Source organism: Cetorhinus maximus, chromosome 4 (assembly GCF_964194155.1).
Source record: "Cetorhinus maximus chromosome 4, sCetMax3.hap1.1, whole genome shotgun sequence".
Lineage (NCBI taxonomy): Eukaryota > Metazoa > Chordata > Chondrichthyes > Lamniformes > Cetorhinidae > Cetorhinus > Cetorhinus maximus.
In genome coordinates, this window is record NC_135882.1 from 155,151,924 (window position 1) to 155,178,787 (window position 26,864).

Here is a 26,864-nt window from a genome sequence, read left to right on the forward strand (position 1 = left end):
AATCTACTTCAAAATGAAAATAAAGGCTTGCACTTACATAGCACTTTTCCACTGGGCAACTCAAAGTGCCAATTAAGTACTTTTGAAATGAAGTCACTCTTGTAATGTAGGAAACACAGCAGCTATTTTGCACTCAGTGAGCTCCCACAAACAGTGTGATAATGACAAGATAATCCATTTTTTATAATGTTGATTGAGCAATAGCTATTGTCCAGGGCACCAGGAATAATTTCCCTGCTCTTTTCTTTCTACATCCACCTGAGCAGGCAATGGGGCCTGGGTTTAATGTTTCACCCAAAAGACAGCACCTCCAACTGTGTAGCACTCCCTCAGTACGACAGAGTGATCCTGGCATAGGACTTGAACCTGGAATCTTATGACCCTGAGGAAAAAGTGTGTATACATATATATATATATATATATATATATGATATATAATTTATCCCTTACTAATTTCTTTCCTATTGGGTAGGATGTTTGTTATAGCGTATTGTTTAAGCAGACTCTGTTTGCAGATTGGTGGATTCTGTTTGCTGTAAAACAGACTGCTGTGAGGCCTGTTATAAAAGCCACCTTGATCATTGGCTGACAGAGTACAATTCATTGCATAACAATTTGCCCCAAAGAAATGGTCAGTGCTTTACATATGTAAGTGGGGGAACTAACACTTGTTTTAGGTAGTCTCTGTGAAATTGGAGACCAACCCTTTTCAAGATTTTTCAGCAGTTGCTGCAGCCTAAGCAGCAGCCACTACCAAAATCCATTCCTGTGGAGACTAGGGAAGCAGAGGTTAACACCTGGACTCCACAGCAGTCACCATTCCCATTTCTGCCTCTTCCTGAGACTTGCCTTAGGTTCACTGCCAGCGAGGCAGGAAGCCTGAAATTCATCAGTTCATGCCTAGTTCAAATGGGCGCGCTGTCCCAGCACACAGCTTTCCAAGATTATTTATCACTTCTTACCCCTTTAACTTATTTTACGCCCGGGACAATGCATCCACGATCACATTATCTTTGCCGGCAATATGAACAATCTTTACATTGAATGGTTGAAACAATAGTCTCCATCTAAACAGTTTCACATTTCGGGTTTTAAACTTTTCAATGAAAGCCAGCGGATTATGGGCAGTGTAGATTGGTGTTCCTTTGTTATCATGTCAGACATAAACTTCAAAGTGTTGAAGAGACAACAACAATTCTAGAGTTTCTTTCTGTACTGTAGAGTACTTCCTCTGATATTGATTCAGCTTCTTGGAAAAGTACCCCTCTGGCTTCTCTATCCCTAATTTATCATCTTGTAGTAGGACTGCATCTACCCCTAAGTCGCTAGCATCAATTGCCATTTTAAAAGGTTTGGTAAAGTCAAAGGCAGCCAACACTGGTTCACTTACTAAGATTGCCTTCAGCTTTTCAAAGGCTGCTTGGCATTCTGCTGACCATACCACTTTTGCCTGTTTTCTTAACAAACTAGTGAGAGGTACAGCTATTGTGCTGAAGTTAGGCACAAATTTTCTATAAAATCCACACATTCCCAAAAATTTCAGGATTTCTCGTTTAGTTTTAGGAATGGGAAATTCTATTAGAGCATTCACTTTTGCTGTTCTTGGCAACACTTGACCTTATCCTACAACGTGACCTAAGTAAGTTACCCTTGCTTTTGCAAATTCGGCTTTGGCTTGATTTATGACTAAGCCAGCCAACTGCAATTGCTTAAAAAGGTCCTCTAACTGCTTTACATGTTCTTCCCATGCGTTACTATATATTACGACATCGTCTGGATAAGCCACACTGTTAGGTACTTCAGCTACAACTTGATTCACAAGTCTCTGGAATGTAGCTGGGGCATTTTTAAACCCAAACGGCATAACTAGACATTGATACAATCCACTTGGTGCAACAAAGGCGGATATTGCTTTAGCCCTTCATGTTAATGGCACTTGCCGGTACCCTTTCAATAGATCAATTTTAGAAAAAAATGAGGCACTGCCAACCCTATCGATGCAACCTTCTAACCGAGGAATTGGGTATGAATCTGTCCTCATTACTATATCCATTTTCCTGTAGCCTATTCAAAAGTTAGTGGATCTATCTGGCTTAGGAACCAATACTACCAGTGAACTCCAGCAGCTTTGGCTAGGCTCAATCAATTGATTGTTCAGCATATATTGGATCTCTGTTTCTAACTGAGCTTGTTTCTCTGGGCTCAACCGATAATTATGTTATTTTATCGGCACTGAGTCTCCTACGCCAATGTCATGTTTAGCTAATGTAGTACATCTAGGTATATGCCTACAAATTCCCTTATACTTCATAAGTAACCTTATTAGATTTTTCCTTGGTCCTTCCTCTAAATATGAGAATACAGTTTCTAACTGTCCCAGTATTGTCATATTGGCTAGTCAAATTGTAGTAGGTTCGCTTTGGGCACTGTCTACTTCTCCTTCTACCTTGCCCTTATTGTCTCTGTCATCATCCACCACTCCTACCACCGGGCACACTTGCTCTGTCTTATCACCTTCTCTGCGACGATATTGCGCCAACATGTGACAAAACCATGTTTTCTTCCTACGCTCAGGAGAATCCACCAGATAAGTCACTTTACTAACTCTCCTAACGTAGGGGCCCTTGAATTTTGCTTTCAGGGGTTCACCCTGCAAAGGTAATAATACCAACACCTCATCTTCTGCTTGGAACATTCTAGTTGTAGCATGTTTGTCTCCCTATTCTTACATTTTGGCTTGGGAAATTTTTAAGTGCTCTCATGCTACTTTACATGCTCCTGTGAGTCTTTCTAGAAACATGGACATATAATCCAACATGGAGCTTGCGTCTTTCCACTTTAGGAATTTCTCCTTAATCACTTTTAAGGGACCTCTTATTTCATGACCATAGATCAATTCAAATGGACTAAATCCAGTAGATTCATTCGGAGGATCTTTGGTAGCAAATAGTAAGAAATCTAATCCTTTGTCCCAATCCTTTGGGTATTCATGTCAATAGGTCTTAATCATGGTTTTGAGAGTCTGATGGTATCTCTCTAAAGCTCTCAGTGTCTGTGGATGATAGGCGGTAGACTTTAGTTGTTTGATACCCAAATTGCTGATTATGTCCTGGAAAATATTAGACATGAAGCTAGAACCTTGGTCAGATTGTATTTCAATCGGTCGGCCATAACAAGTGAAAAACTGAGTTAGCTTTTCCATTACCACCTTAGCTGTAACTGTCCATAAAGGAATAGCTTCTAGAAATTAGGTTGTCATATCCATGGTTGTAAGGGTATATTGATGTCCTGCTTTCTTTTTGGGTAATGTTCCTACATAATCTACTAATACCTGACTGAATGGTTCTTCAAAAGCTGGTATGGGTATTAAAGGTGCTGGTTTGATTACATGTTGAGGTTTACCTACTATCTGACATGTATGACAAGTCTTAAAAATTGCACTACATCCTTATGAAGTCTTGGCCAGGTAAAATGCCTGTTTTTCGATGCTTGGGTTTTCCGTATTCCTACATGTTGTGCCATTGAAATTTCATGTGCTACTCGCAATATCCCCTTACAATATTTGGGCAGTACCACTATGTGATGAACAACCATCCATTCCTCATCCACAAGTCTGTGAGGGTGTCTCCACTTCTTCATCAGAACTCCATTTTTAAAGAATTGCACTATGGAACTCCTTCAGCTTCAGCTTCAGTATGAGCTGACTGTGCTAACTCGTTTAACTCTGGATCTTCTTTCTGAGCCTCAATTAATGAAGGCATGCCAAACACTTCCTCTAAATTATCCTCATACTTAAAGAAAGTTTTGGCTACTCTAACATCTGCTCATGGCATTACTTTGACCTTTGGTGATGGATTTTGTTTAGCCATTGCCCTAGTCACCACACACGATGGAAAAATACCAGGAGCTTCTTCTTGTTACTGTTCCGTCTCTTTAGCCTCTCTCGGACTTTCAGTAATTATGGGCAAAACTATAACCTTCACTCCTGCCAAATCATTCTCCAGAAGTAAATTAACTCCATCCATGGGTAATTTCTTAAACACTCCTACAACCACCGATCCAGACAACAAATCACACTCCAACTGCACTTTGTACAATGAAACCGATATATCCACTCCACTTATCCTGTTTACCAATACTTTAGCTTTCATTAAACTCTCTGGAGGGAAAACTAGATCCTTCTCCAGAAAAAGAGTTTGAGTAGCTCCTGTGTCCCTTAATATATTTATGGGTTTAGCTGCATCATTTGATGAAAAAGGGGTTATCTTTCCTTTAGACAAAAACCCTTTATAATCTCTCATCTACCTTATTTACTTCACCTACACTCACAACAGTGTTTACATCCAGACCCTTATTTGTAGTTAAAGCTACAATTTGATCCGTGGCATTTTCTTTTTGAGTTCCCTTTTCGGACTCACTCTTATGAACTCCAATAAGACCCATGGGCTCCCCATTCAACTTCCAGCATTCTGAACAAATGTGTCCCACTTTATTACAATGGAAACACTTAGGTCTTCAAGTTTCATTTCCACGCTCAGTTCCCTCCTTCCTGATCTAGGGAGGAGATCTCAAGTTATTCCCAGCTGTCCATTCTTTACCCTGGCTACTTGCCTTCCTTTCACTTTCCCACTTTCTATCTTTTTTTCAAATTTATGGTATTGATGGAAAAAAGGTTTAGTTTTATGGATCAGCTCATAATTGTCAGCCATTACAGCTGCCTGTCTAGAAGTTGCAACCTTTTGGTCTTCAATGTGGGATCTTATTACAGAAGGTAGGGAGTTTTTAAATTCTTCCCAGAGCATGATCTCTATGAGAACTGCATTGGTATTTTCAACTCCTAATGCTCATATCCACCTATCAAATCTACTTTGCTTAATCCTTTCAAATTCAATGTATGTTTTCCTAGGCTGTTCCCTTAAATTTCAAAACTTTTGCCTGTATGCTTCAGGGACCAACTCACATGCACTCAAAATGGCTTTTTTCACCAAATCATAATCCCTAGAAACCTCCTCTGACAGTGAAGTATAAATTTCTTGTGCTCTACCTGCCAATTTGCTCTACATGGGCAATGTCCAGTCTTCCTTTAGCCAGTTCATCTGTTCAGCTATCTTCTCAAATGAAATAAAGAATGCTTCAACATCCTTTTCCTCAAATTTTGGAAGAGCTTGCACAAATTTAAACTTCTCCCCACAGAGTTCTGATCTCGAAATAAGTCGTGCCTCATCTACTGGAGTTCTTTTTTAACTGTCAGCATTTTAAGCTGGAATTCTCTCTCTTTTTCTCTTTCCTCCTTTTCTAACTTCACCATTTCTAACTCCCTTTGAAATCTCCTCTCTCTTTCCTTTTCTGCCTGTTCTCTTTGGAATGCTCCTCTCTTTCTTTCTCTTTTTCTTTCTCTGCCCTTTCTGCCTGTTCCCTTTGGAATGCCTTTTCTCTTTCCTTTTCTGGTGTCCCTAGTTTCATTTTTTTTTATTTCCAACTGAATTTGAGCCCATTCCAATGAACTACCCCTTGGAGAACTCAGTCTCTCGGATATTCCTTCCAATTTCAAATGCTGTGCTATCTCTTCGATTATTCCTGCATTCCTAGCTTTGGCAGGCAATCCTACTCTTAATTTACTTGCCAATTCAATTCACCTGGCTTTTGGGATCCCTTGTAAAATTGTCAGGGACATCTCTTCCACTTGCAGGAAAGCTTTAGCAGTTTCCAGTGCCATCTTATTTTTGACAGTACAAACTTGGTGTTTCCTTTTAGCTGTTATTGCTAACTAAATCTACGCCCAAATCATTGGTGTCTTGGGAGCCCCCAAACTTTGGCATGACTCACTGGGGATAGTGCGCTGCAATATCAAGCCCCTCTGCTCCCTGAACCACGACAAATGTGAAAAGGTCAGATTGCCCCAATTCTACCTAACTGTTTAATTTAGGTTAACAGAATATGAGCACCAGGTTTGTAAACTTAATAAGTAAATAACTGTTTATTGAACAAACTGTCGTTAACCAGTGGCAAAAGAAAGAAATATGAACTGCTAATTTCTAACTCTATAGCTTAAACTCTACCCTTTCTTAAATCCCTATGCACACACATACAAGACACATAAGACACACAAAAACATGGATTTTAAGGGTGGGATAAAACAGATCAATAGCACCAATTCCAGAGTACATGATTCGATGGGTTGATTTTGACTGTTGTCTTCCAAATTCCTTTCAGTTCTTGTTGATGACACAAGGTGGTCTTCCAGCACTTTCAGTACTTAGTTCATTGGTTGAGCACTTGCCTTTCAATGTCTCCAACTGTGATTTTCCCCTTCGCCTCTTGACAGGGGTTTTCAGAGAGAGAGCAGATTATAGAGATGTGAGAAGAAAAGCCAGCTAACTATCATTATGGAATTACTGGAATCTTCCACACACAGGAGAAAGAGGTTTTAGGTCTTGTTCCTTTCAGGCTAGGAGCTATTCAGCTGCACTCAATACAAAACCTGGGCACCTGTTCAGGAGCCAATTAAAATGTTGTTGCCAGGCAGCTCCCTTAGTCCAGGACTCCTTTCCAGCACCATCCTTTCTTTCATGGCACACTCAGTTCCAGGGTTGCAACATTGTATATATCTCTCATCGTGTTCCAGTAGACATGTCTTTCAACCTGCAGCTATTGTAATTTTAATCCACAATCCAACAGAAAATAAAAAGATATGTTCTTCAAAACAGTCCAACAGAAATAATAAGATATGTTCCTTACAATAGACATAACAAAGAATGATACATTTACCTACTTCGGCACAGGGCTCTACAGTTACATGACTTTAACTATCCATTTTCACTGCAATGTGGGAAATGCTTACCTGCCACATTGTGCAACTATTCTGCGAAACTTCATAAACCCTTTGTAAACAGAGGCAATGGATTCTGACAGGCTAAGCAAGCTGTGCAGTTTAAGTTGCCACAGTACTATAAATTAAACAGAAATTCAGATTTCCTTTTTAGGGAAGTCTGGTATGTGGGCTTACAGAGGAACACTTAAACATCCGAAACTCCTTAATCCAAACAAAACAAATGAAACCTTGGGTATGGCGAGTAAAATTTGACTAACAGACAAAATTACCCAAACCTTAAAGTGATCCAGGATATGTGCACATGGCACCTTATTCAAAACAAAACATTAGAAACTGGGGAGCACAGGCTTCAGCCCAGTATGATGCACAGTATGAGCTGTTTGCTACTCCATGTTCTGGAGAGCACATTGACCTATGAACTATGTGGCCTGCAGCACAAGACATGGGCCAAATCTGTGGTGAAGTAACACTAGTTATGGAGCAGTGCGAGCAGAGTGTGTTGTAGAGAAATCATTGTAGCCTGCAGCGTCTGATGTTCCATGTGTTGAAATTCAAGGGCAGATTGTCAGGCATTGCTAGCCCGCGATTTTCCAGCCGGCATTCCCTGTGAGCATCACTCCACATAGGGAGTGGCCGACCTCAGACCTAATATGTGCACATAACACAAGGAATGAGAATACAATGTGCCAAATCTTGCAGGAGTGGTACATCTCATGACATGCACTGTTAGCTAGACTTTTATTTGCACTGTTCAGCGTGAATATAATTTGCGGTGTAACTTGCTGGGCCCTGATAATAGTGCGAGGATCATCAGCAAGGATTCTGGGACCTTAGTGCAGTAGTTCTCAAACTTTTTTGGTTGATGGATCTCTTTTCAAATGGATTAGTAGTCATGGACTCCCCCAGTCTAAATTATAACACTATATAACGTTCATAATATGAAACTGCTGCATTTAAAGGCAGCATTAATAATGCTTTTAACAAAATAGGTATTTATTTCTGTCACTTTATTATTATGTGTGTGTCTGTATTTTAACTTTTTTAAGGGTGGCCTTGTTTTACAGAAACATATAATTGCCAGAATGACAAAAAAGCAGAATGTGTTCCAAAAGTAACGTGTGTGTATATTTGTACTTTTTGTTGTTTGTTGTTGCTCCAAATGGCACTGTGAGCTTCTGCAGTTCACTACTGCAGAGTTTTCAGGCACTGTAAACAAGACTTCATTTTTACAACTCTACTCACTAACAGGGTCAGCCTTAGAAAAGATGGTACTCTGGGCAAGCTTGTAGTTTGGCACATTTTCTTTGAGTTTAAGTCTGTAGTATTTAAATATATTTTAAAATCTCCACTCTTTGAGCAAGGCTGAACTCACCTGGCATACACAACCATCACCTTGGGAACAGGCGATCATTGTGCCACTCTCAGAGATCTTCCCTACATGCCCTCCTGCTAAGTGGGACAGCCGGCCCATTCCACGTTGCACACATAGCAGCTGCATTCTGCTCGTGTCCAAGTTCTCATCCAGCCTACCTCCGGTGTGTTCATGCCCATGGCAACCTGCTCCTCCTCCCTGATCATGGCACCCTGGGCAATCAACCACATTGTCTACCTACAAGGCCCAGCCCTACACTTTCATATTATTTTCTGGATCCTCTAGAAAATCTCTGCGGACGCCCAGTTTGAGAAGCAATGCCTTAGTGAAATGATGGGATGAACAGTCCATCTCCTTGACCAATGAGATTTAGGGATTGTGAAAGAGACAGGAACGACAGAGAAAAGGAGGGTGGATTAGAATCAAATCAACTGCAGAAGGAAAAATAGAGAGAGGGAGGAAAAGAAAGATGGAATTAAGAAAGAGAAAAAAAGAAACAGAAAGGATAAGTAAGTAAAAAGTACATTTTAAATTCATGTGCAGATCTTAAATATAACAGGCTGGCTATGGGTGACCTGCTGTTTGTACAAGGCTTAGTGCCATAAATCAACTGAGATTTGCACCTCACACCATGGTCTCGATTTTCACCAAGTTGGGATGACTCGGGAACCCTTTCAAAATGGTGGGTGATCATGATTCCAGGATTCCCAATCCCATTCCTGGCTGTCTGATTTTCAGGAGTGCCTTTATAAGAACATAAGAACATAAGAAATGGGAACAGGAGTAGACCCTTCAACCCTGCTCCGGCATTCAATAAGATCATGACTGATCCTCTTGAGTTTCAATTTCCACATTCCCATCTAACCCCGACAACCATTGATTCCCTTGTCTAACAAGAATCTATCTACCTCTGCCTTAAAATATTCAATGACCCCGCCTCCACCACCTTCTGAGGCAGAGAATTCCAATGTTGCATAACCCTCTGAGAGAAAAAATTTCTCCTCACCTCTGTCCAAAAAGGGCGAACCCTAATTTTAAAACAGTACCCCCTAGTTCTGGACTCACCCACAAGAGGAAACATCCTTTTGAGGTCTACCTTGTCAAGGATCTTATATTCTTCAATCAAATCACCCCTCAGTCTTCTAAACTCCAGTGGAAACAAGCCCAGTCTGTCCAATCTTTCCTCATAAGATAACCCACTCATTCCAGGTATCAGTCTAGTAAACCTCCTTTGAACTGCCTCCAATGCATTTACATCCTTCCTTAAATAAGGAGACCAAAACTGCACATAGTACTTGAGGTGCGGTCTCACCAATGCCCTGTATAACTGAAGCATAACACCCTTACTTTTTTGTTCAATCCCTCTCGTAATAAAGGATAACATTCCATTAGCCTTCTTAATTACTTGCTGCACCTGCACACTAACTTTTTGTGACTCATGTACTAGAACACCTAGATCTCTCTGTACCTCAGAATTGTCTAGCCGTTCTTCATTTAAGTAATACTCTGATTTTTTGTTCTTCCTGCCAAAGTGAACAACTTCACATTGTCCCACATTAAACTCCATGTGCCAGTTCTTTGCCCACTCACTCAACCTATCTACATCCATCTGCAACATCCTCATGTCCTCTTCACAACATACTTTCTTACCTATCTTTGTGTCTTCTGCAAATTTAGCTACCGTGTCTTCACTCCCCTCATCTAAGTCGTTGATTTAAAGGGTGCATTATTTAAACCATTTAAAGGGTGTGGGCTGGTTCCTGTCAAAAGCCTTTTTTAAAAAGTCATTCATTCATAACTTTCTATATGTTGAAAAAAAGTCATTTCACTTAGAGGGCAATAAAAGTGTCAATCATCCAGGCTCTTTAAAGTATCAATACCAAAACCCACAAAACCTTGAAACTGCTTAAGGTTGTGTAAATAAACATTGTGAAATTGACAGCAGAGATCAGACACTCTGAGCTGTCAATCAAACAATGGGGCACAGCTGTTCCAACAAGCATAACCGTGTACCATGAAAGCCATCTTTTTTTTAACCGCTTTGCACAATTAAAGAGCGAGTCTCATTAGCCGGACTCCTTTTAAAAATCTCAGGTCATTGTGATTCATGCCTAAGGGCTTTGATTTTGATTTGTCTGTTCTGGTTCTTGATGGTGAGCTCCTTATCATGACTTGTTTCAATTGGAATGCATGGCATAAACAAAAAGCATTATGAACGTTCACAAGAATGATTCCTAGGATGAAGAACTGGAGCTATGAGGATAGATTGGTGAGGTTGGGACTGTTTTCCTTGGAGAAAAGAAGGTTGATGGAGGTATTCAGGATCCTGAGGGGTACGGACAGGGGAAATGGTGAGAAACTGTTCCCACTCAAGAGAACACCAAGAACTAGAGGGCACAGATTGAAAATAATGGGCAAAAGGAGTAAATGTGATGTGAGGAAAAACGTTTTCACCCAGAGGGTGGCTGGAGTCTGGAACAAACTTCCTGAGAGGGTGGTGGAGACAGGTTCAATTGAGGATTTCAAATGAGAATTGGATTGCTACCTGTAAAGAGAGAATGTTCAAGGATATGGGGATAAGGCAGGGGAGTGGGGCTAGGTAGAATGCTCTTTCAGAGAGCCAGTGCAGACACAATGGGCCGAATGGCCTCCTTCTGCACTGTATAGATACTGTGAAGCATAATGGTTGTCTGGCTCTCAGCCAAACCTGCTGATTGCAACCAAGCATTGCTTGATTGACAGCGCAGGTGCTCTGAACTCTGCTGTCAATTTCACAATGCTTATTTACACAACTTTAAGCAGTTTCAGAAGCTTTTGATTTCTCTTATTGATACTGAAAGGGCCTGGATGTTGACACTTTTATACCCTTACATTGGAATGACTTTTTTAAACATAGTAGGAAAGTTATGAATGAATTACTTTTTTTAAAAGCTTTTTTTTTACACAATTCTTGCTATCAATAAAGGGTACATTGGTTCTATACAGCATAAAGTGGGTCAATGAGCATGGAAGAGCCTCAGCTTTGCATAGGAGGCATGAGGGGCCACTGGGGGTGGGTGGAAGGGAAGAGCTTGGCAAGGGGCCATGAGGGGCCAGAGGGGAAGGACAGAGCTTGGAATAGGGTGCATGAGGGGCCATGGAGAGTAAGTGGGGGGCATGAGGTGGCATGGATGGGGCATGGGGAGTGTTTGGAAGGTGAGGAGGTATGAGGGGTGAGGGTTTGAGGGCCTTTGTGTTTTTATTATAACTGGGATGAAGTCCCATAGCACCAAGGCAGGCCCTTTAGGCAGCCCACCTCCACACCCAGCAGTCCCTGTGGCTGTCTCCAAACTTTATCCCGGGTCCAGCTAGCACCCACCCCCTGGCAATGAAGATCCTGGCACTTCCTCCCGAGGCAGGTAGGCCAAGTTAGGAAGTTTCCCGACTCCTGCTACCTGCCTTGAGGGTGAAAATCCAGGCCCATATCTCTTCTTTCCTTGAACTCGGTATCTGATTTGTCCATTAATAACAGCATGCATTGTGAATTCGCCCTTATTTTTCCAGGAATATATGGACCTAGGTTGCAACAACCCTTATTTTATTTTATTTCTTCCACCTCCAAACACCTTAATATTCATTATTGTTTATTTTTCTCCAGTTCCCTCCCATGCTTCCCCTCATGACATTAAATTCCAGTTACATAGAAACATAGGACTTAGGAGCAGGGGTAGGCCACTCAGCCCTTGAAGCCTGCTCCTCCATTCAATAAGATCATTACTGATCTGATTGTGGTCTCAATTCCACTTTGGCATCTGCATTCCATAACTCTTGATGCCCTTGTCTATCAAAAATCTTCCTAGCTCAGACCTGAATAAATTTAATGACCCAGCCTCTACTGCTTTCTGGGGAAGAGAATTTCACAGACTAATGACCCTTTGGAGAAAAAAATTTCTCCTCATCTCCGTCTTCAACTGTAGACTGCTTATTCTTAAACTGTGTCCCCTGATTCTAACCTCCCCCACAAGTGGAAACATCTTCCCAATGTCTACCCAATCAAATCCCCTCAGGATCTTGTATGTTTCAATACGATCACCTCTCATTCTTCTAAACTCCAATGGGTATAGGCCCAACCTGTTCAATCTTTCTTTATAAGGTAGTCCCTTCATCCCACGAATGAGTTGAGTGAGCCTTCTCTGAACTGCTTCTGATGCAACCGTATCTTTTTTCAAATAAGGAGACCAAAACTGTTCACAGTATTCCAGATGTGGTCACACCAAGGCCATGTACAGCTGCAGTAAAACTTCCCAACTTTTATATTCCATTACCCTTGCAATAAATGCCAACATTCAATTTACCTTCCTGCACCATTACTTGCTGCATCTTCATACTAACTTTTGGTGATACTTGTACCAGGAAACCCAAATCCCTCTGTACGACTGCATTCTGCAATCTCTCTCCATCTAAAATATGCTGCTTTCCTATTCTTCCCGCCAAAGTGGATATGTTCACATTTTCCCACATTATACTCCATCTGCCATATTTTTGCCCACTCTGTTAGGAACAAAGTATAGCTTTAAGTTTAATTTATATTTTCTATTTGGTGTTAAGTAAGGTTAAACCTAGTTTTAGTTTCATTTAGAGGTTTTTGTGAGCTGGATGCTGGGAAGTCGGGGGCCCTGCTTGTATACATGCATTTTTAATGAGATTTTACAACTCTTGAAGTGAAGAGATGGGATACCAATGGGTTAGCAGTTTAGTAAAGTTAAAAAAACATAAAGTGGAAAAAACTGTGCTGTTGGCTAGTGACAGGTGTCCAGAGACACACAAAGAGACGGGAAAACACAGAGGGGTGGTCAGTTAGCATGTGTATGCCAGAGAGTGCAGGCAGAAGGTCTAATCTCTCTAATAAGAAACCCTGCAAGTCTGCTGTGAACTGAGTTGAGGGAACTCGCGTGTTTGCTCTGAATTGAAGTAATAATGAGTTTAGATTGTGGTTTTTGGGGTGTCTCAAGGAGAGAAACCCCTGAAGAAAAGCATCTAGTGAATGCTCTGAAGTCTGCTGGAAAAAAAACTGTTTGAAACTGAGCTAACCCAAGCAAGAAACCTTGGTGTTGAAACAGTGGTAAATCTTCACTGGGGTTTTGTGTCTGTAAGGGTTGCTCAGATAAAAGGAATAGTGTGAGTTGAATCATTTTCTAGTATCTGTATTGAAATCTTTTCAACCTTTTTGTCTAGTATAATATAGTTAATTTATTTTTCTTGTTTAATAAATGTTTTATTCTTTATGTTAACTGTATACTGGGGGATTCTTGTGAATGTGGTCAGTAACTGACCGCCACCATTTTCTAAACAGGAACAAAGTTAGGATCTACCAAGCCAGGTTTCACTTCGGGATCTGACTTGTCCAGTATTAACATCATCTTGGATCATAACAACCCACTTAATCTGTATATATCCCTTTGCAGACTGTCTACCTCCTCTTGACAATTTGCCTTCCTACCTATCTTGGTGTCATCAGCAAATTTAGCCACCATACATTCAGTCCCTTCATCCAAATCGTTGATCTAGACTGTAAATAGTTGAGGGCCCAAAACTGATCCCTCTAGCACTCCACTAGTTACAGTTTGCCAACCCAAAAAAATACCCATTTATCCCTATTGTATGCCTCCAGTCAGCTAAACAATCCTTTATCCATACTGATATGTTACCTCCTACACCACGTAATCTTATCTTGTGTGGTAACCTTTGATGTGGCACTTTATCAAATGCTGTCTGGAAATCCAAGTACACAACCCCTACAGGTTCCCCTTTATCCACCTTGCTTGTTACTTCCTCAAAAAAACTTTAATAAATTAGTTAAACATGATTTCACTTTCACAAACCCATGTTGACTCTGCCTGATGTTATGACACAGCAGCTGAGTTGTTTAAATCCCAGAGGGAAACTTGAACAACTGTCATAACCTATATTTTCAATTGGTATGTGTGAGATGCAGCTCTGAATTCAGAAATAAAACCACCGAGCCTCAAGAGGTTTTTTATATAAAACTAAATTAGACATTTATTAAATTAACAACAAATTAAACACATATACATGTCTACAAATTACTACCATAATAACTTTTAAACAAACACCCAAATTAATCACTCCCAGGTAAATCTTCACCAAGGCAACAATAGCCATAGACTTTAAACAAACAACAGGCAAAGCACATTTGACCTTTTGAATTCAAAATGAGGTTCCTTTCAATTTGGTTCCTTTTCAAACACAGTTGTAGGCTTACAGGCTGGTTAGATATTAAATGCCTCTGACTCACACACACAAACTTCTTTCTGTCATACCTAGCTTCCCCTGTGAATGTAAACTTTCCATTGTATTACTAGGTTTTTTAAATTTTACCTCTCCTAACAATAAACCTTTCATTCCACCAATTTTATTGGGGGCTGAATTTTCCCCCTGTCGGGGGTGTTGTGCGGGGGCGGGCAGGAGCGAGCGCGAACCCAATCGGCGCCCCCGATCGGGTACGCACCGCCATTTTACGTTGGCGGGCCAAAGGGGCGCTGAGCACTCTTGTGCGGGCGGGGGGAATTCCCTGAGTCGGGGACTGCGCTCTTTCGCGCATGCACACAAAAGAGCACAGAAATCTCCCTGAGGCACGGAGGTGCCTCATGGAGATTAGTATAAGTCTTGAAAAATGTAATAAAGGTCATAATAAATTTGAAGGACATGTCCCCTCATGTGAAACTGTCACATGAGCCGGGACATGTCCATTAATTTTTTCAAAAAATGTTATTTAATGAATGAACCCTTCATGAAATCTCATCCCGCCCCTGGATGAGGTCTCATGAAAAATGCGAAGGTCGCCCAGGCTCTCCGCCTACCCGGCAACCTTAAGGTTGGATGGGCAGCATTCTTAACAGCTTCAATGACTTTGTTAATGGCCTTAATAGGCCTTTGACAGTTTGGCGGGCGTGCAGCTGACACGGCTATGCGCCCGCCGAACTGACAATCTAAATGACGCGCCATAATGTCGGGATGCCCGCCCGACATCACTGTGCGTCATTTTACGCGTCAGCGAGCGGGCCCCGCTCCCGCTCACCGATGGGAAAATTCTTCCCTAGTAATATAAACACATTGCTTGGCGTCTCCCAACTAGGTGCAAGATTTTACCCATTCCTTTGAATGCTTTATTCAACAAATACAAATTGCTCCCTTGACCCCTATGTTTCTAAACCTCTCCATATTTATATAATTCCATTTCAAACTACTATACATCAAATCACCCAGACTAGCTGGCTTTAATCCAGTTAAGACACACATAGACATACACATAGATACAGACCATACTACAAGTCCAATTTTAAAATAATTTCCAATTACATTATAGATATTAATATTTCTTCATGACACTGATCAAATTATGATTTTCTAAGCATCCTGCCATAACCTTCTTAATGATGAATTCTAACAATTTCCCTATGAGAGGTGTCAGGCTAACTGGCCTACAGGTTCCTGCTTTCTATTTTCCTTCCTTTTTGAATAAAGGTGTTACATTAGTTATATTCCATTCCACTGGGACCCTTCCACAGTCTAAGGAATTTTGGAAGATTGTAACCAATGCATCTACTATCTCTCAGCCACTTCCTTTGAGTTCTCTTACATTTCGCCAGTTCTCTTATATCATTCACATGGACGAACTGCTACGGAGCACAGATTTTTTTCGAATCGTCACAAGCATCAATCAGGGAGTGCACACACCATGACGTTAGACTGAGGAGACTGGAAGAATGGGTTACAAAAATAGAAAGATGTATTAATGAGAAACCTTTATCATAACAAAGGTATGAAGACAGTACGTAGTCATGAGTCAGATCTGAGAAAGAAGTAGGAAGGCAATTAAGAGCAAATTTATGTAAATGGGAATCAAGGCAGTAAACTCTCCACTAGCTAGACTCACACTTAGCATAAAGGAATATGGATGTGGTTATAGGAGGCCAATCACCTCAGTCCCAGGATATAACTGCAGGAGTTCCTCAGTGCAGTGTCTTAGGCCCAACCATCTTCAACTGCTTCATCAATGACTTTCAATGTATCATAAAGTCAGAAGTGGGGATGTTCGCTGAAGATTGCACAGAGTTCAGTTCTATGCAGAACTCTTCAGATAATGCAGCAGTCCATGCTTGGACTGAAAAGTCAGAAGTAACATTCGCATCACACAAGTGCAAGGAAATGATCATCTTCAACAAGGGAGAATCTAACCATCTCCCCACTCTGGGGTACTACCATCACCAAATCCTCTGCCATCATCATCCTAGGGGCAGGCATTGACCAGACCATGGCTACAGTGTGTAGCATCTACAGGATGCTCTGCAGCAACTCACCAAGGCCTCTTCAATGGCACTGCTCCAATTTATGACCTCTTCCACCAAGGAGAACAAGGGCAGCAAGTTCATGAGAACACCAACACCAATATCTGTAAATTTCCCCTCTAAGTCTCACACACATACGAACATATGAATTAGGACCAGGAATAGGTCATTTGGCCCCTCGAACCTGCTCTGCCATTCAATAAGATCATGGCTGATCTGATTGTAACATCAACTCCACATTCCAGCCTACACCTGATAACCTTTCACCCCTTTGCTTATCAAGAGTCAATCTAGCTTTGCCTTAAAAATATTCAAAGGCTCTGCTTCCACCATCTTTTGAGGAAGAGAGTTCCAAAGTCTCACTACCCTCTGAAAGAAAAAAAATTCTCCTCACCTCTGTCTTAAATGAGCAACCCCTTACTTTTAAACAGTTACCCCTAGTCCTCAATTCCCCCACAACAGGAAACATCCTCTCCACATCCACCCTATCAAGGCCCTTCAGGATCTTAAAGGTTTCAATCAAGTCGCCTCTTACTCTTCTAAACTCCAGTGGATACAAGCCTAACTTGTCCAACCTTTCCTTTTAAGACAACCTGCCCATTTCTGGTATTAGTCCATTAGACCTTCTCTGAACTGCTTCCAAAGTATTTACATCCTTCCTTAATCTAAAGTATTTACATCCTTCCTTAAATAAGGAGACCAATGCTGTACACAGTACTCCATATGTGGTCTCACAGTTTCCTGTACAACTGAAGCATGACCTCCCTACTTTTGTGTTTAATTTTCCTCGCAATAAATGATAATATTCTATTAGCTTTCCTAATTACTTCCTGTACCCGCACACTAGCCTTTTGTGATTCATGCACCAGGACACCCAGATCCCTCTGAAACTCAGAGCTCTAAAATTTCTTGCCAAATATGATTCTTTTTTATTCTTCCTGCCAAAATGGACAATTTCGCATTTGCCCGCATTATACTCCACATGGAAACATATCACTGTTCCTTCATCAGCACTGGTTCAAAACCCTGGAATTCCCTTCCTAACAGCACGGTGGGTGTACCACATCACACTGACTGCAGCAGTTCAAGAAGCTCCTCAAAGGGAAATTAGGGATGAGCTGTGAATACTGGCCTTACCAGCAATGCCCTTATGCCATGAACAAATAATAAAAAAGAAATGTGGAAATGAGGGTGATGTGAGAGTTAAGGATGGCTTTTGTCAGTAAGTATGTGAAAGCTGATCCCACTTTTCTGTCTATGGGGCAACAAGTGCACTTAGCCATCACCTCTGATACTAAGATTTGAATCCGTCCCTGATTTATTGAATTAAAACATTCTCTATGTTGTGCTGCACCACATGACAGAATCACAGAATTTTAATGGCACAGAATTTGAGGCTATTTGACCCATCGTGTCTGTACCAGCTCTCCAAATGACCAGTCTGACCTAGTGCCATTGCCCTGCCTTTTCCCCGTACCCCTGCAACTTGTTTCTATTCAAATCATCCAATGCCCTCTTGAATCCCTCAACTGAACTTGCCTCCACCACACTTCCAGGCACTGCATTCCACACTCAATCCACCCATTGTGTGAAAAAGTTTTTTCTCGCATCACATTTGCTTCTTTTGAACTTAATTTTAAATCTATGCCCTTTCATTCTTGATCCTCTTACAAGTGGGAACAGCTTCTCCCTATCTACTCTATCCAGCCCCCTCATGATTTTGAACATCTCTATCAAATCTCCTCTCAGCCACCTTCTCTCCAAGGAGAACAGTCCCAACCTCTCCAATCTTTGTAACTGAAGTTTCTCATCCCTGGAACCATTCTTGTAAACTTCTTCTGCACCCTCTCCCGTGTGCCCACATCCTTCCTATAATGTAGTGCCCAGAACTGTACACAATATTCCAGCTGAGGTCTAACGAGTGTCTTATATAAATTCAGCATAACCTCCTTGCTCTTGTACTCTATGCCCTTATTAATAAAACCCAGTATACAATATGCTTTATTAACTGCTCTCTCCACCTGTCCTCCCACCTTCAATGATCTATGCATATATACACCCAGGTCTTTCTGCTCCTGTACCCCCTTCAAAATTTCATGTCTTACTTTATATTGTCAGTTCATGTTCTTCCTAGCAAAATGCATCACGTCACGCTTCTTCGCATTGAACTTCTTCTGCCACCTGTCTGCCCACTCACCAACTTGTCTATGTCCTTTTCAAGTTCTACACTGTCCTCCTCGCAGTTTACAACACTCTCAAGCTTCGTATCATCTGCAAACTTTGAATAAAATAAATTTGGCCAGTTTCAATACAATTCCCAATGGGCCTGAGACTAAACATATAGGCCAGAATTTTACATTTGGTGTGCAAGTGCGCGCCCAACACGCCCGAGCATAATATGACCCACGATGACGTTAGGCATGCGTCCCGACGTCATCACGCACTCGCGCGATATTTCATTCGTTGGGCACGTGCCTGAGTTGGCTGCGCGCCTCCCAATAATTGAAAGGCCTATTAATGCCATTAACAAGGTAATTAACTTGAAATTTACGTTGCCCGTCCAACCAAGCGGCCTCTACATTTTTTAGGAAGCCTCATCCATGAGCGGGATGAGGTTTCCTAAAGCTAATGCACATTACATAAAACTTTATATTGAAATTAAAAACATGTCCCATCTCATGTGACACAGGCTTCCCGACTGCCCCCGCACACTTCCGCCAAGTCTGCCCGACAAGGGAAAAATCCTGGCCATAATTTGACACCAGATTGCAAACATTCAGACAACGAGGATCCAGTGAGGGTGCAAAAATAGAGCTTCACACTGTTAAAGGTTTCTGTAGGTTTTCTGTTTTTTTCATTTTTCAGTTGAAATGTTATAAAGTTTGTGATAAGGTTTGATACTTAGATTGTTAACACCCACAAATGGAAATGCATTAAGAGGGCATTGGGGATAATTTTGAACTTTGCCACCTGGAAGGTAACCTGGTGGAGCAGATCACCTTCCATTGGAAAACCCACCCAGTTCACTCACCAGAATGAAAATTGGGCTGATTCTGCAACTGGTGGATGATCCCAAAATGACCCCCATTTAGTGCTGGTTACTGGTGGTTGGCACTGCCTACCTGGTCTCAGCGGTATATTCCATGATTAGTAAAATTGTTTTTGTCTTGTTGCAGGTTACCCAAAAGATCAGCCATGCAGAATGCAACAGTTGAACCAAATCTTGCAAATGTGACCACGACTAGCCTTAGCAACGGAACTCACAACCACAAGGAACCCTACCTACATAAACTAGCGCATCTCGATGAAGCGCTATACAATGATTACTACAGTCTGTGGCTCGTCTTAATGATAATTAATGTTATCATATTTGTAGTTGGCATTGTACTCAATGGTGTTGCACTGTATGTATTTTGTTTTCGCACCAAGACTAAAACAACATCTGTCATCTACACCATAAACCTAGTAATCACAGATCTGATGGTGGGTTTCTCCTTGCCAACCAGGATAATAATGTATTACAGTGGTGGAGAATGCCTGACGTGCTCTTTTGTGCACATTTTCAGCTACTTTGTGAACATGTACTGCAGCATTCTGTTCCTAACCTGCATTTGTGTGGACAGGTACCTGGCTATAGTCCAAATGGAAGCTTCACGCAAGTGGAGGAACCCCCACTATGCCAAAGGGATTTGTGTTTTCATCTGGCTCTTCGCCATTATCGTCACCTACTCTATACTCACCACAGCAATCAAGTACGCCTCGTGTTGTCTGTCTAAGCTCTTTGCTCTGACAGTGTTTGAATACTTTTTGCCTTTAGTGATCATCACGGCCTTCACAATTAGGATCATGTGTGCCTTGGCCAAACCAAACCTTATGCAGCAGAGTAGGGAGAGGCGCATGAGAGCTGTCCAGCTTCTGGTCACTGTCCTGGTTATATTCATGATCTGTTTCACGCCCTTTCATGTCCGTCAGGTTGTGGTCTATGCAAACCCTAAACTGCCCCTTCACGTCAGCCTAATCGTATATCATGTTACAGTGACCCTGAGTAGCCTCAACAGCTGTTTGGACCCAATTGTCTACTGCTTTGTTACTAACAACTTCCAGTCCACCATGAGGAACATCTTTGTCAAGGCTGAGCCTGAACATAACAGTGGAGAGGCAATCAGCGTACACAAGAGCTCTAAGACGTCCACAGCAAAGACGGTATTTTCAAGCATGATGAATGGCCCTGCACTGGACATCGAACAATGAACAGAACATGGAACATCTTGCAAATCAAATATAAAGATCAGGCCTTTCATATCTCAAGATTTTGTCGTGACTGCTTTGTATTACATTTTGTGCCTTGATGTTCATCGTACATCATTTTGTGAAGTTAAGGTGAAATTTACTCAAGGTATCCTTTACCAGGAAAGAATGGCAGGCCTGGTTTTCTTTGTTTGGGTTATGTTCCATTAGTTGTAAAACAATATGGTGTTGGCAGACAAAGGAAAGAGAAACAAAGTTTTAATGTTTGGTTCATTGGCTTATAATATGGGAAAGAAACCCTTGGCCCTCAACCAAGTACAATGGAAAATCTTTGTTCTCCTTGCAAAAACAAAAGTGTGGTTTTCAATGTTTATAGGACTGTCTGCTCTACCCTTCCATTCTTACAACTTCACTTCAGGTGATGTGTGTATGACTTGCCTGGAAAATGTTGAAAATATTTTGTGAAACATTCTCTAATTTATTAACTTCAAACATACGCCTAAAATTTTACAAAGTCATGCAGATATAAAATGACTGCTGGAGTTATCCTTGGGTAGATGAGATGATGACATTAGTACATTCAGACCTCCATTTTCCCAGAATCTCCCTTCTTGTAGCTCAGTGTATTAGGCATATAAAATAATGAAAGGGTTAGACTCTGTATCTATCAATAGATCATTTCAGTTTAAAATAAAAACAGAAAGTGATGGAAAAACTCAGCAGGTCTGGCAGCATCTGTAGAGAGAGGAACAGAGTGTGTTTTTCTTTATTCTTTCATGGAATGGCAAGGCTAGCATTTGTTGCCCATCCCTAATTTTGCTTCAACTGAGTGGCTTGTTAGGCATCAACCACATTGCTGTGGGTCTGGAGTTACAAGTAGGCCAGACAAGGTAAATTTGCAGATTTCCTTCCCTAAAGGGACTTTAGTGAACCAGCTGGGCTTTTACAACAATCAATAATTGCTTTATATTCCAGATTTATTAATTAAATGTACTGGGATTTGAACTTGTGTGCCCAGAGCATTGGCCTGGGCCTCTAGATTACTAACTCAGTAACATTACCACTATACCACCATCTCCCCCAAATAGTTCATTAATGTTTCAAGTCCATTATGACTCTTCTTCAAAATTCCAGCACTTTCCAGTTTTTCCAGCACTTTGTTTTGCTTTTATTTTGGTGATCATTTCAGTTTGAGAAGAAGGGGGGAACCGGAGGTCATTCATTTGAACTACACAAGAGTAGGAATAGGTTTGATGTTAGGCGGCTTTTCTTTCGCAAGTGAGATTTTGGAATACATTGTTGGCTGATGAGGGCTGTCTACATGTCTTCAAAAGGGATCAGGCCCAGTCCTTGGCTGGAGCAGTGATCATATCCTATAAAAGGTGATTTTGCAGTAAATGGTCAATGTGGTCTCCTGGACTGATTTCAAACGATTGAAGGGTTCAGAGAAGAATTTTCCAGATTTATTTCTCTGTTTGCTCCTGGGTTTCCTTTTCCATTTTAGTTTGTTTTTCCCAGGATTTCACATGGCTGCTGGGGTTAGGAAGTGTCTAGCTATGATGCTTCAGTCATCCATTGTGAGTGTGAGCCAGCTGCTCCTTTCCTGCCCATCATATTGGTTCATATTTAATGTTACAGCTATTATAATTTTAAAAATTCTGCCCTATTTTCAAAAGAAAACTTTGATGCCAACCCAATGGTACACTGAGTTTGATTGGGTTAAATGGGCACCCAGAAAATAGCCTCAAATTTTGTCTCAGAAAAAACCCTAATAAGTTTTGAACTTAACTTTTACAGCTGTTGGTCTGCTCAATCACTCCCTCGCCTCCACCTTTGATGCCCAAATCCCCAGTAAAGTCATTTCTCTTCCCCATCCTGGTTGTTCCCTGTGGGATGGCCCCTGTATTCACTCCTTTTAAGTCCAAGAGGCACAGATTTGAATGTATACCATGAGTCATTTATCATCAGATCTGGCTTAAACTGAGTGCATCCTTAAAAAAAAAATTACTACTCATTATCTTCTGATCCTCTCATACTTTAAATTGACTTTTTTTTTGATTTTGCTGTCCTGAATACTTTAACCCAATAAATAAAATTCTGAGCTAGTGATACCATTTGGAATAAGATTTCCTTTTGTGTCACTCAGCGCCTGATATTTGCACTGGAGCCAAAGGAGGATGTTTATGAGAAAGGATGCCTTTCACATTTGATATGCATTGATATACAGCTGTATTGGTCCAATAAGAGACAATTATGTCGCCGAGCAGTGAAATCACTTTATGCTGTTGTGGTCCTAGGTCACTAATTATCTGAGACAGGAAATAATGCATGAAATTGAGGAAACATAAGGTGGGAACAAGATGAAGTCATTCAAAGCAGTGATATACAGGGTTTTTTGTTTTCCATTTGTAGTACAATGGCACGGTCACTGGTGTTTTGATGTTGTCCAATTTGTTTTCCAAACTCATAAAACAGGATTGTAAATTACTAGTAACTCCATGACCAGTGCACCCACTCACTCAGATGCAGTAAGAATGTGCAAAGATGTTCATCAACTGTCAAACCAGGAAGATCGTTAAAAAAAATCTAGCTACCCATCATATATTTTTGCTACCAACACAAGTTCTGTTGCATTGGTAATGCTGGAGAATGTATCAAATGAAAGTATTTGTATTTCCCTCTTATTTTCCCACTTTTCTTGCGAACAGAGCTGCCTGTTTGAGCTGCAAATCCCAAAGTTGGATTTGCAGCTCAAACAATGATGCATTCAACAGTGCATCTGAAAGCTAACAAAACAACCTGAGACCTTGCTCTGTATCCATGTGTCCAAACTGGATAGCTAATTAACAAAATGAAAATATAGGTCAGTGGACTATTGATGTTCCGGCATCAGATATCATCAGCAATGAATGGGTAAAATTTCATTTAAAAAACACGCTAAATATATCTAGGAACAAAACAATATTAGCCTTTGGCCTCCACAGATGATTTTCCAGTGTTGTCCAACTGCAGGGTATATTAAATGCATTTACTCATGGGCAGCAAGAGTTGGGATGTTTTTCTATGACACAACTCTAATAATCTTTAGAACCTGGACTTCTGATTGGATAGAGGGATATGAGTTTCCTTAAGCTTTCCAGCTCTCCAATTGCTAATGTGTCAACAATTTCACCAGTCTGGTTCCCTCATTCCATTACTGAAACATGAGCTATGGGAAGCTAAGCAGACAGTTTCGCAGTCACAAATCTCGCAAGGCGACTAAATGAGGTTTACATGTTCCAAGTATCTTGTGACGTCTGAAGTTGAGACCAAAACAGTGAGGAAATGAATGCCATCCTGCTTTCACTATCATGACTCTCATCTGCTGAGAATATCAAGGACTCCATTCAAGTACTACAGCATTAATGATTAAAGCATTTTAAAGAAGCAATCACTGAAAATGCTAGAAACCTGAAGTAAAAAATAGCAAATCCTATAAAAACCTATTAAGAGAAAGCAGATTAAGGTTTTGGATGTGGACCCTTCATCAGAACAATATAAATGTGTTGAGTATTGCCATGAACATATTCTCCATGCTAACATTTATATGGAGCAAGTTTGTGGTAGAATATATTGTGTAGTGATTTTATGTTTTAAATAGATATAACAATGTGTAATAATCTGAAGCTCATAAGGGTTACATTTATTGACTTTTGTACATAGTCTGTAAAATTCATGTGTGAACTGTTACACCTGATATCACAGGAAACATACATGTAGAAAAGTAGTGATTCATTTTTGATTTGTCAGCAAGATGTCTAAACTTTCAAAATAATTGTACCTATTAGAAATGTTTAAGTTTGTAATACATCAATTATTCATGCTGTAGCACTTTGCAAGTTGGGCTAGAAAGCAGGATACCATATGTGCCCTGCGGTTTATGTATTCAACTTTCACTTCTGTGACTGTTATGCCAGTGGCATTTAAATGGTATTGCTTGGGACCAATGTACATGAAGTTTAAGTACCAGTCACATTTGTTGCCCATTTATGTGTGCCAATATTTTGTCAACATATGTCAATATTTGTTTTTCTATATTCCCCAAAATTCTATATGATGCATCGGTGATGTGGGAATGATCAAAAAATCCAGTGTGGGGTTGGCAAACTTTATTGAAATTAAATGAATCCTTTACTACTAGCATTGAAAGTCTCCAGCTTGGCTTAGTTTGTAAGGTCTCCAAGTCTAAAGGTCATAGATTCAAGTCTCACTCCATGGAAGCTGAACTTTAGTTGGAACGCACACTGTTAGTGCAATGCAGGTGGATGTTAAAGATCCCATGGCATTACCTGCATTTGAAAAAGAACAGCAAGTTCTATTGATGCAATGTCTTTGTCAACATTCCTCACTCAATCAACAAGAAAATACAATCAACTTTCCCCTTTAGTATTAAAGAAACATGTATTAAAACATAAATAAGTTGTTGAATCACCCACCAAATGCTCCTGAATTATTACTTTTCATTAGAATTTCATACATACTTCACTAGTTCTTCAACAAATACTACAACAGGAAACAACCATTGATGTAAAATATGTCATGTATATATTGAGAAGCTATGCTATTGCTAGTGTGATGTGTACACATGGCTAATTTAGAGTTGAATTAATAAAGTTATATTTATGTTAGCATTTCCTTGAAGAGTATGGAAATTTGATCTAAAAACACCTAATGGGTAGTTGGATGGTACATGCACCAATGCAAGACAATAGTCATCCCTGGCCACTGAGTCAGGTTAACATTCAGATTGACTGAGCAGCGCAGGCACTGACCAATACTTAGCTAAGAAGGGGGCATTTTATAGACAGGCATATAGTCACTGTTAATAGCCTGTGTTTGAAGCATAACTATTTCCAATATTGACAGAATGGCTCTCTTTTATCATTCATGCTTTTGTAAGGAGTAACTGGGTATTTTAGAAAAAATATTACCAGCAAACATGAAAAAAAGGAATCTGACAAGCAGGCAAGCCTGACTGAAACTTGAAAAGAAATGCTGAAATGTCTCCAACTTGCCATAAACATATTTTTGGATCCTAGTCACCAGTTTGTTGGGACTTATGGATCCAGGTTGCATGCTTGATGTGGGATGCCGAGTTGGTACAATAGGCAGAGTTGATCAGCCAACACTTCTTAGGTGGAACACAAGACATTTATTTACAAAGGTGCTCAGCAGCTACACTTGTGCTTCCAACTCAAACCCTGTCTCCATACTACTAACTACAGACTACTGACTACAGAGGTAGCCCTCGCTATTCCTCTATTGGTTACATAAGATCATGTGATCTTCCTTTATAACATCCTTCTTAAAGGTATACTATGCATTACATAAAACCACAATTACTACATCCCTCCCCTTTTACTTGAAAACACATTTTACATTTACAAGTATAATTTTATCAAAATATCAAATTATTTACACAGATAAGTAATTTACAAATTCAGTCTTTCTGGGGGTTTACTTATGCATGTAGAACGTTTCAGCTCTACAACTCCAGGTGCCTTGCCAGGAACCTCCGTTTCTGGTGTTGTCCGAACATCAGGCTCTTCGGTGGGCACCCACAAATCTGTTTCCTCAACTCTTTCAGGCACAACAGACACAGCTGACATATCTGTACTAGGTTGAAATTGTAGTGTTCTTCAACAGGTGTTCTTTGGTGGAGGGGCCTCTCTTATGGCTCTCTCTTTCTCCTCAACCAGGTGGAGGCCCTGTGAATCTACCCGGTGACCCAGATAGATTAACTCCCTCGCCTGGAACGCGCACTTTTCTTTTGTTAAATGCACTCCAGCTTGCAAGAAACATTTTAAGACTTCTAAGTTCGTCAAATGCTCCTTTTCAGTAAGTCCTGTCACCAGAACATCATCTAGATAAACTACAACGTGGGGCAGTCCCTGCAGTAAATTTCCATTGCTCTCTGGAATATGGCACGAGCTGAGGAGGCGCTGAAAGGCAAACGGGTATATTGGTACAACCCTTTGTGGGTATTAATTGTGACAAATACCCGGGAGGCCTTCCCTAACTCTAA

General features: G+C 40.7%; 1 protein-coding gene across 2 annotated transcripts in view; it reads left to right on the top strand.

Annotated features, from left to right (window-relative positions):
• gpr20 (G protein-coupled receptor 20) overlaps positions 1-25,468 on the top strand; it is a 51,169-nt gene extending 25,701 nt beyond the window's left edge. Inside the window, exons 1-2 of one of the 2 annotated variants that reach the window (XM_078540981.1) lie at positions 7,923-8,713; positions 19,729-25,468. In XM_078540981.1, coding sequence (XP_078397107.1) covers positions 19,748-20,803 — 1,056 coding nt within the window. In that variant the 5' untranslated portion in view covers positions 7,923-8,713; positions 19,729-19,747 and the 3' untranslated portion in view covers positions 20,804-25,468. Of the gene's footprint in view, positions 1-7,922; positions 8,714-19,728 lie in introns of those variants that run through there. The other variant, XM_078540980.1, reaches the window with a different exon arrangement.
• Positions 25,469-26,864: the final 1,396 nt, after the last annotated feature.